Source organism: Gavialis gangeticus, unplaced genomic scaffold, assembly GCF_001723915.1.
Source record: "Gavialis gangeticus isolate Ggan-Ray unplaced genomic scaffold, GavGan_comp1, whole genome shotgun sequence".
Lineage (NCBI taxonomy): Eukaryota > Metazoa > Chordata > Crocodylia > Gavialidae > Gavialis > Gavialis gangeticus.
The window spans coordinates 11,446,555-11,457,531 of record NW_017729007.1 but is presented as its reverse complement, the minus strand read 5'-3'; the positions used below and the strand labels follow the sequence as shown (position 1 = coordinate 11,457,531).

Here is a 10,977-nt window from a genome sequence, read left to right as displayed (position 1 = left end):
AGAAACAGCTGGTAACTATTTCCATATATAAAGCTCCTAGAAGATTTTAAACACCTGCTTCTTTATGATCAAACAATAAAAAAAAAAACCCAAAAGTTATCCAATTAAAGGTTACATGTTATTCTGCAAAACCAACCATAACTATCCTCCTTCTAGGAAACATACCACTGTCTAAATGCATTTAATATTCATATTAGTTTAATAGATTCAAAATTATGAAAAGAACCACTTTCAAAGCAGCAAAAAATGTGCAAATTTAGATCCAGATTCTGATATTCTTGGCCATGTACTGCTGGACATAAGAAAAATGCCTGTATACAGCACTTGACCATAATGACATGACTTTTTTTTATTTGTTTTTTTTTTTTTTGTTTTTGTTTTTTTTTACAAAAGTCCGTTTCTTCACTGAATGACTGTATGATAAAATAATCAAGCATTTATCTCACACTGCACATATGAAGGCTATTAGGATTTATAAAAATGTATATGTATGCACATATACTTACACCAACCCATTCAGCAAACAAGTTGTGTATAAGTTACCAGTTCCATCTCTACCGCATCAAAAGGGGTCAACCGCAATTTTTACACCCATCTTTACCACCCCCCTATCAGGCAGCATCCACCTCAGCAATTATTTCTGGTTATGTTGGGAATAATTTAACCTGTGAATATCTTCATTTATCCAACAGTTACGTGAATTCATTGACAACAGTTACCAACTATGCAATGTGGGTGAATTTCCTCATTCTCTTTACCTTTATTGGAGAAAAATATTTGATAGTCATTCTCCATTCCTAATAATATACATTGCCATTTGTCATGCTTAGTTTTACAATCCCTTTGGAAATTTATTGACCCATCAGCTGTTTTCACGCACCAGTGACCTCTCAGAGCTGTGCAAGTACATTTTTGTTGTAATTACACAGCAAGGCCTCATGTCTCTATAATTCTTCAAAAGGTTGAAATCTCCATCTCACTGAAGTCAAGGGAGTTTTGTCATTGGCTTTGATACTACCATTGTTTCACTCATATTGCCTCATACAGTTTACTTGCAACAGATCAGATTATTCAGTCAATTTATATTTCCTACCTTCAGTTCACAGTCTTCATTTACTGCCAGGTTTCCAGGCTTCAGATCCTATTAATATAATCAGGCTTTAGATAGATTTTTGCAAAAAATGGAAAAAAAACATCACAAGAGTAAAAACACTTGCCTTAAGGAAAGGAAATGTACATAAGAAGTGCTATACAGGGTCAGACAAATGGTCCATCTATCCCAGTATTCTGTCTCCAGCAGTGGCAGAGGTGGATGCTAATGAGGGACAGCATTGAACCAGATATCTCTAGGGTGACCTATCCCCTCTACTGAATATCCTCCTGGTATACCCCATGTGGTGAAGCACCAGCACGGTGCTTGCCACTTAAGGGCTGTTGCAGGCTTCAAGTGAGCCTGCTTTGCAAGCAGCAGGGAAAAGCCTCCCCCCCAGGAACCCACCTTTAAGGGGGAAGGTGGGTGGTAGAGCATCTTAGGTGTCCACCACTTTAAGGTAGAAAGCAGGCAGGTGCAGGTCTGCCCTGATAAGGTGGTCATTTTAAGATCCTGGCTCTCAGGACTGGGGCAGCAGTTTGCTGCCAGCAGCTGAGGGAGCAACACGACTCAGCTACTCATCTTGGAGGTAAGGGCAGGAGCTACTGGGGATGGCAGGAGGCTCCTGGTCCTGGGCATGATCTGAAACTGCACCCTGATGGGGAAGGGTAGCCTGATGGGACTGTTTGTGGTGGAGCAGCCCCCAAGAAATGCCAGGCCAGTTACCTCCTTGGTGAAAGGCAGGTAGGGGCACCTTAACCCCAGCCCACACCAACCAGTGGGCTTATAAGCCTGGAGAGGAGTGGGGCCAGGTATGCCCATGTGAGGCACCTGAATCCATAGGGGTGTGAGACCCCAGAGAGTGTAGTGGGGCCAAGCATACCCATGAGTGGCACCTGAGCCCGCAGGGCAGCAAGACACTGGAGAAGAGTAGTGGGGCCAGGCATGCCCATGCAAGGGACACCTGAGCCTGTTGGGGTGAAAGGCCCTGGAGCCCCAGGAAGGAGTGAGAGTTCAGTTGAGGCCCTGGCCAAGTAGTGAGTAGTGTGTTGAGGCCCTGGAAGAAAAGGGCAGAGGTCCAGGTAAGCTTTCAGGCGCCTGAGGCCGCAAGTGGGCCTGAGGCCATGAGAGGTGGCATAGAGAGAGCCGTGAGTGAAAGGGGTGAGTCATCAGGCCCAAAATTGTGAACTAGTGGGTGGTGTTACTCAGCGAGGGGTCATGGGAGGAGTCAGAACAGGAGTGTTCTGTTAATTGCCCAGCCACCATTCAGATGAGGGTCGCTGGGGAGGCCCAAAAGGCTGTGCCAGGGCTGGCTGAGGGGTGCAGAGTCAAGCCTGATGGTCCTCTGGGGTCACTCAAGGGAGCAGAGCAGGGTGAATGTGGCCCAGTAAGGTGGCATGAGTGGAAGAGGCCTGGTGAGAGCAGGCAGAGTGCTAGATGCCCCAGTGAGAGGGGGGTGGTATGTGTGAGACCCTGTATAGGACAGTATGAGAGAGGCCTAACACTGAGTTGGGCCCAGCCTCAAGCCAGAGCATAGCACAACTCACAAGAACATCTGCAAGACACGGGACACTAAAGGGGCAAGTAGGATGTGTGTGTTTACTGCCTTTACACATCAGGGTGCTCAAAGGGCAGCCTCCCACCTAATTAACATCTTCAATTTACAACAAGGTGTGGCAGACAAGTAAGGCGGGCAGCTTGCCCAAAGACAGATAGGCGGGCCAGTACTACGACTGGGCCTGGCAGTTTGTCTCTCTCACACCCCATTATAGGATTACAGGTGCCAGAGGAAACATCTCTAATCATCCTGCTCAACAGCCATTAATAGATTTATCATCCATGAATTTATCTAGTCTCTTTTTCAACCTGGCTATGTTATGTTCTTATGTAAGACAGCCTTGAACAAAAGTTCCATTCAAGTCATAATAAAGACAACTAGCCTAATCTAATTAAGAAAGCTAGTTTGGATATAAATTTAGATTATTTACACACACAAGGGGAAATCAGATAAGGAAAATTATTTGACTCTGAATTTAACTGCTATTAGGCCATACATATATTCCTAACTAATCTTTAATTAAAAATGTCCATTGACATGTATCAAGATATGCTTAGAGATTATTTGTCCACACATGCCTGGAGTGCTTTTGAGTGTTAAAAAGGGTTAGACTTTATGATCAGACCTACTTCACCTGAAACATACCTTACCTAAAACTTCTGTTCTCAAAAAAATTGTGGAAAAAGGGGAATTTTCATGTCAAGACTAATTTATTTGAATAGAACCTATTAAATAAAAAGGCCAACAATAAAACAGGGTGGGTCTTGATATCCATCAGTATTGCCCTCTACTGATTCATTGAGATCATAGAGTTTGAGACTATTTTTAAGTAAGGGTAGATGGCAAATGGCTATGAAAAGTTAAGATTCTTAAATTTTATTACACAAAGTTAATGATCTTAGACTAGGAAGAAAAAACTCATTTTTTCTAAATCTTTGTATATTTAAGTGAGTCACACTGGAGAACTATTCCCACCCCCAAAGTTTTCAATGTTCATTCAGTTACATCACAGAAATGGATGACAAAGAAATGGGGAGTGTGGGTGTGGCAGGAAAGCAGGGGGCACCCCTGCATTGAGCCACCTGCCTTACTGTGCCCAACCAAAAACCATGATTCAGGTGTCTCCCCTGGGGTGCCTACATCTGGCCAACCCCCTTCCTGAAGCACACCTCCAAGCCTGGGTTAACCACTGTCACCACCCAGGGGCTGGTCTTTGTTAGGGCTCTGTGACGCAAGGGTACGCAGACCCTGTAGTCTTTGCCCATAGCAGGATATATCTGCGTGCTTCTTATAGCCTGAAGCTTTAACAGTAGCCTCCCTTAGTCAGCTGAACAAGGGAGCTAAAAGGCTTATCTAATCCCTCTCAAGCAGGTACAGCATGGCTTGGTATAACGGATAGCTTTACTGATTGGAGAGGGTAGGCATGGGGAGGAGTACAGGTCAGAGAAGTACCAAAAGAAAAACCCTGAGCAAACAGAAGCTGATTGGTAGCCTTTTGCTATGCTTCTAGATCAATTCATCCCAAGTTACTAGCTAAAATTCAGATTTGCATCCAGAGTCTGACCAAGCTCTTTCTCTGGAGACTGTATGGCTTGTTTGCCATGTTCCAAAACATGTCTCCCCTCTTTAAGCTACAGGGACCCTTATAAATAACCTTTCTGGTCTCATCACCTGGACCCAACTAGGATCAGGTATTTTCTGAGAACCACTGATGCTGACCAGTCAGTTTTAAATACGTCAGCCCCCACCTTGATGAGTGATGACTACCCTAGGACTGCAACTCCAGGTAAATGGTGGGAAAGGTCACACAAAGGAAAGGTGAGCTCCCCCCTCCCTATGGAGTTTACAAACCCATCACCTAGGAGGCCAGGTGAACTGACCAGGCAGAGTGAGAATCTCAGGGCCCTGGGCTGTCTCCGAGCAGAGGTGGGTCAGCCAAAAAGGGGGTTTCTTCACAGTAGGCTATTAAGAATCAAAGGCTGCTTACAGACATGGAAAAAAACCAACTAATGGCACTTTAAATACTGAGTGGTCCCACACTGAGCCCAGACCATGCCCAGAAGAGGCATTGCATTGGCTGGACCTGGCTCACCCCAACATCTGTATAGATCAGGTGTTTCAGTGGGGCTTTTTGGCGCTTCTATGTAATAGCTGATTCAATTTGGATAAAAGTGCCAAAAAGCCCCGCTGAAGTGCCCAATCTATACAGACACTGCAGAGATAGGTGGAACTAACTCTCTGCTGCTTCCAGTAAAGTGCAGTTTTCTTTTCCTCCCCTCATGTCTGTTTGCAGCCAAATGGTCTTTGGAGAGAGAGATGAAAAATCTCTGAAACAGAGCTGAAAACATCTCTCTCTAAGCTCCATCTTGCTGACTCTGATCCTGAGTGACTGTAAAGTTTAGACCATGACCACAGCAGCTGTGGAGGCAAAAATACAGTTACTGAAGTGTTGTATTATATTGGGTTTCTGTTGAATAGCTATTTCCATTGGCCAAATTAAAACAACTGGAACGAAGAATACTTTGCGATGTTTTTGGCATTATGTTGGAACCCACACCCCCCAAAGGAGTATCCTCCTTTTATGCTACTTAAGCCAGCCTCTGTCATGAAATAAAGACAAGTGTAGGTAATCAAAAATATTTTTAGGACTCCCACATTGATTCAGATGAGCTTTTGAGTGGGAACTGTGAGAGCACAAAAGAAATCAAAATGACCAATTTTATTTTCCCCATAAAAACTGACAGTGGGGAAAAAATATAAAACAATTTCCAAATGGAAAATATTGACTTGAAAGTCTGAAACTTAGTATTTTTGCTTATTTGCTAAGCTTTCTGGTGGAAAAAAACATCATTATATTTTTGTTAAGGATATGGGAGACTTAATATGACTTTTTGTTTACTCTAAATCACAATATTTTCCTTTAAAAAGATTTTAGTTGAATAGTTTCAAACATCTCTACTCACTAGCTGTTTTAAAATGTTTGCTGAGGAAACCATATACATTATAAACACTGAAGCAAAATTAAACAACTTGGAAATGGTCACACATGCACACGAACAGCAGTTATGGCATACAAATTAAAGTAACCATTTTAATAGGTTTTGCTTACCCTGTGAATTATGCCTGATGAATGGATGTACTGTGGAAAAAAAAAAAAAAGACTGTTAACTGACATGTATTGGCTCTTCAGTAAATTGCTACTTAATTTACACTAACAAAGTAACCTTGTGGGCTGCTAAAATAACTTGAAACTAATACAGGTTCCTTGACTGTGAAGATGATTTCCCTAGTTAGAGTTTATGCCTTTTAGATATAGTCTATAAACCTGTATTGCTGTGTTAAAAAATATAAGCAAAAATTACTAGCTACTAAGTAGAAAGGTGAAGAGAGACCAATCAGAACGTTAGGAGCAGCATGATAATATTATTTATGCAAGTTTATTTTGAATTAAAAAACAGTAATCCTTTTATGAAACACTTCTAACTTATTCACCCAAGGACTTCACAAAATATTATTATGGGAAGGTTGTCCTGGACTCCTGAAATTACACATTGGGTCATAAGGTTTTTCTTGCTTTCTAAAGAAAAGAAATACCTAACTGGACAATCATAGCTTAGATTTGGATACCTAAACAAGTGCTCTCCACCCTCTAGAAGAGTGGTTTTCAAACTTTTTAAATCTGCAGACTCCTTTGGAAATGTTGAATGGAGGTGCAGACCCTTCTGAACTGTAAGTGTGGGTATTCACATACTTTTGTTTGATCATAGTCCTCTTTCATGGGCACCTTAGATATAGTCTGCAGAGCCTGTGGGGGCAAGGAAACCACTGCTCTAGAAGACCCCATTTTAGGAAAGCACATAGAACATGTTGACATTTATCCTAGGATTTAAATGAGACTTAAGCACTGGGGACCCAACTTCATGGGCCAAGAGGTTCTTTCTAGTCTCACGTTCCTATATGTTCAGGTAACCTTCTTGAATTGGTATCCCTGCCTGAAAATAATGTTAAAATACATTCTCTCCTATTGGAATATTCATTATCTTTTCAGCAATCTACCCATGTTTGAGTCTTTCAAAACATAACTCAACAAAATGGATACACAAGGACTAGATGGTTTTAGGATAGTGATGTATATTCTGTATTGAGCAGCATTCCCGTGCTCACAGGGTCATAATAATCTTATATATTCCAGGCATTGGGAATTTCTGCATAGTTCTATAGGCAGTTGTACAAAAAGAGATTGGTATTGGTAAGCTAATGTTATGGTAAACAAACCTGGGCGGTGAAGGAATAAAATCAGAAAACTATATGAACCAACTGAGATGTCTGTAATGCTTGAATTTTTGGGGGAGTATTAATTATTGCCATTAGCATCTGAATTTTATGAACTTTTGAAAGTCCACTTGGAAGCCTGCTGTATTCTAGAACATGGAACATATCTGAAATACTTCATAGCACACTGGCAAGAGCGGAGTTAAATGTAAAATTCCCTTTTCCATGTAGCTTGTAATCTCAGTTGAAATATTCAGGAATTTAGCAATTTCAAGTTAGATTTTTCTTAACATATAACCCCCTTTAACTTGCAAACAATCAACAAGGAGTTAAATTACCGTCCTCAGCGTCATAGGAGAATTACCTGTCCAGGTTCATCTCTGACCTTCCAAATTAGATTAAAAGGTTTGAGCAGTTCACAAGATCTGCATACAGAGGAGAGCAAATACTAATGACAATTCAAAAGGTATTGGTGGTGAACAGGAGACAGGGAAATGCTATTCAGTTTTGTCCAGGGATTCTCCAAGTCTTATTTCATTGAAGAAAAATGAGATGGGTATAACAGCAGTTTGGCACATAGGCAAATAAGTTTGCAAATAGAAGCTGGTCAGTTATTTCCAATCCCAATTCATCCTGCCAGCTCTAGACAAACCAGACACAGTGCTGCTGTGTGCAGATACCACAAACCCCTAAATTGGGATAACTTTTTTTTTAACCTAGTGGAGAATTAATACAGAATGAGCTAGAGTAACCACCAATGTGATTAACATCAGCTAACTTTATCTGCCCAAGTCTATCCTGGGGTAGCCACTTATTAAAGGCAAAGAGGCTATTGCTTGCTGCTCTGCCACATATCAGTGAAGTCTACTGTGCAAATTACTCTGGGATGGCTGCATGTCTATCCTAGCAATAGTTGATCAAGGTGTAAATTACCTTATTATACAAACTGATGTACATGATACCAAACTACATTTTAATCCCTTCAAGGCCTCTGTGGGGCAGTAAGACCAACTAGTCCCTTGGGGCACCTATACACCTGCATCAAGGCTGCTTTGATGCACTGTAATTACAGCACATCAGAACAGACTCAGCTGAGTCTGCTGGACTGTGGTAACTACCATGTTCCAGCAGATTCCAGTATTATGTATATTAGCATCCCTGTGCTGAAAAATGGTGGCAGGACCACTTTAACTGAAGCTCGTTGAACAAGATTTAGTTAAAATGCCCTTGCTGCCATTTTTCAGGGTGGGAATGCTGATACATGAGACACTCTTGGAGTTTTACTTGGAATGGCTTTTGAAACCACTCTAATTAAAACGCCCCTGACTCCTGGAGCCTATGTATAAATGTCCTTAGTTGTGAGGTGTGAAAAAGCATGCTGATCCTTAACACAAAGCTCAAACAACTGAGCTATTTGTCTGAGTAGCTGTTCAATCCCGGAGCAAAACTTGCCCTTTTTGAAAAAAATTGTTTTGATATTGAAAGATTAAATCTACTGCTGCGATAAGCCACATGGCAAATGATCCACATCTTGAGAAGCACAGTGGAAGAGAAAGGAGGGTCACAGATGGGCGTGTTATTCAACTTCTCAGAACAGACCTAGCATGCATTTTAGACTTGTCTCTACAAGTTAGAGCAGCCCAAGATCTAATATTCCAAGGTTCCCAGCAACATCCTGATTTAACAATAATAAAATGTCTCACTCATTTATTGATGCTGCATTTTTATTTTCATTTATTTTACTTAAATGGATACCTCCACCACATAAAACTTACCAAATGCTCAGAGACTGTTTTAGTCCCATCTGTTAAATATACACACTCCCAGAATATACAAAGGGTCACTCTCCTACCCAATACCCTTGCTTTTGGAAGCAGTGTACTCAAATTGCTTATAATAAAGTTTATGAGCTTCTTAACTGTTTCTTCTGCTGTCTCCACTGTTTCTAGTGCTGGTTTTACAAGGAGACATGCCCATCTGCCTTGGGCTTATATTCTTCTAGACCACCACTGGCTGATGATTATGTAAGTTTCTTGGGAACCATCGCAGAGCCCATGGCAAAACTGTTCCAAAACTTGTGGCAATCTGGAGAGGTCTCTGAGGACTGGAAGAGGGCCAATGTTGTGCCCATCTTCAAGAAGAGGAGGAGGGAGGACCCAGGTAACTATAGGCTAATTAGCCTAACTTCTATTCCAGGGAAAACCCTGGAAAAATTCATTAAGGAGTCTACGTGAGATAGGCTTGCACAAGGTAGGATTCTGAATGACAACCAGCATGGCTTCGTCGTGAGCAGGTCTTGTCTTACCAACCTCATCTCCTTTTACGATCAGGTAACTCGCCACCTGGATAAGAGAGAGGAGGTTGACATTGTATACCTTAACTTCCAAAAAGCCGCTGATCTAGTATCCCATGATATTCTCGTGAGCAAATTGGAGGATTGTGGGCTTAACTGCAAGACAGTTAGGTGGGTACAAAGCTGGCTGCAAGGTAGGACCTAGAGAGTCCCAACGAATGGATCTGTGTCGTCCTGGTGAGAAGTGCCCAGTGGTGTCCCACAGGGGTCGGTGCTTGGAGTACTTTCCAACATCTTTATCAATGATTTGGATGTGGGGTGAAGAGATCACTGGGCAAGTTCACAGACAACAAGTTATGGGGCGCGTGGTCATGCTTGAAAACAGGCTACAGATACAGGTGGATCTAGACTGGCTAGCAAGTTGGGCAAGTCAGAACCAGATGAAGTTCAACACTGAGAAATGTAAAATGCTCCATCTGGAGACTAACAACCCCCTACACACCTACAGGCTTGGTGGTGCCAAACTGACCAGCACTACAAACAAAAGGGACCTGGGGGTTATAATAGTATGAATATGAACTGGCAATACAATGCTGTTGCCAGCAGGGCAAATAATATTCTGGCATGCATCAATCAATGCATCTCCAGCAAAACCAAGAAAGTTACTCTTCTGCTCTACTTGGCACTGGTGAGACTCCAACTGGAGTACTGCATCCAGTTCTGGGTGCCACACTTTAACAAGGATGTGGTAAAACTTGAGAGAGTTCAGAAAAGGGCCACACATATGATTAGAGACTTGCATGGCAAGCCATATGAGGAAAGGCTGAGGGACCTGGGACTCTTCAGCCTGAAAAAGAGAAGGCTGAGAAGGGACTTGGCAGCAGCTTACCATTACATCAGGGGAGTACATCAAGGGTTGGTGAACAACTGTTCACCAGGGCACCCGTGGGAAAAACCAGTAATGGCAACAAACTCCTGAAAGACCGTTTCAGGCTCAATATTAGGAAAAACTTCTTCACATTTACGGTTTCCAGACTGTGGAATAAACTCCCTCCAGAGGTGGTGCAGCCACCTACCCTGGAAATCTTCAAGAGGAGACTGGACAGTCACCTTCCTGGGGCTGCCTTACCCCAGCTGTCTTTCCTGCCTAGTGCAGGGGGCTGGACCTGATGATCTTCTGAGGTCCCTTACAGTCTATGAGGCAGAAAGTATAAGAAAGCTCAAGTCACGAATAACACCAAGCGTCATAACTAAAGGGTCACATTCAATGAAAATACTCAGATGGTGAATCAGATGCGAGTTACATTATGGTGGTGACAATTCTGGCATCATCCATAGGGAATTGAACACTAAACTACCTCTCAAACATGAAATTACTGTTGTAGGGAAATAGAGCAGGAGAGTGATAGGTGTCATGGAATAGGATTCATAACATGAATCTTGCCATTGTCTCAAGCATACAGGCAACCAGTTAATGTCATGCATGGGTGTGAGACATCAGGATGGGAGGAAACTCCTTGATAATGAGGAAGTCCTGTGCTTGTGTACAGAGTCCTGAGAGTATTCTTCTGGAAGTCTATAAGAAGTCACGCTTCCAACAAAACTCTGTAACAAAGAAACCAGCTATCTCTTGCCAACAGCCTGCTTTATATTTGAACAAGCAAATGTTTTCTCATTGAAGCTCTCATATTTCAAGAATACAGCTGCTTAAAGAATTTCCAGACTTTATTTGCTGGCAAAATTACACACAGAGAAATATGCCAT

The 10,977-nt window shown here is 42.2% G+C and overlaps 1 protein-coding gene across 2 annotated transcripts in view; it reads right to left on the bottom strand.

The window, feature by feature from the left end:
- Positions 1-10,977, bottom strand: part of MAPK12 (mitogen-activated protein kinase 12) — a 56,173-nt gene that overhangs the window by 21,432 nt on the left and 23,764 nt on the right. The window contains exons 5-7 of one of the 2 annotated variants that reach the window (XM_019509295.1): positions 9,230-9,262; positions 5,758-5,787; positions 1,094-1,141 (exon numbers count right to left, since the gene is read on the bottom strand). In XM_019509295.1, the coding sequence (XP_019364840.1) occupies positions 1,094-1,141; positions 5,758-5,787; positions 9,230-9,262 (111 nt within the window). The remainder of the gene's footprint in view (positions 1-1,093; positions 1,142-5,757; positions 5,788-9,229; positions 9,263-10,977) is intronic. The other variant, XM_019509296.1, reaches the window with a different exon arrangement.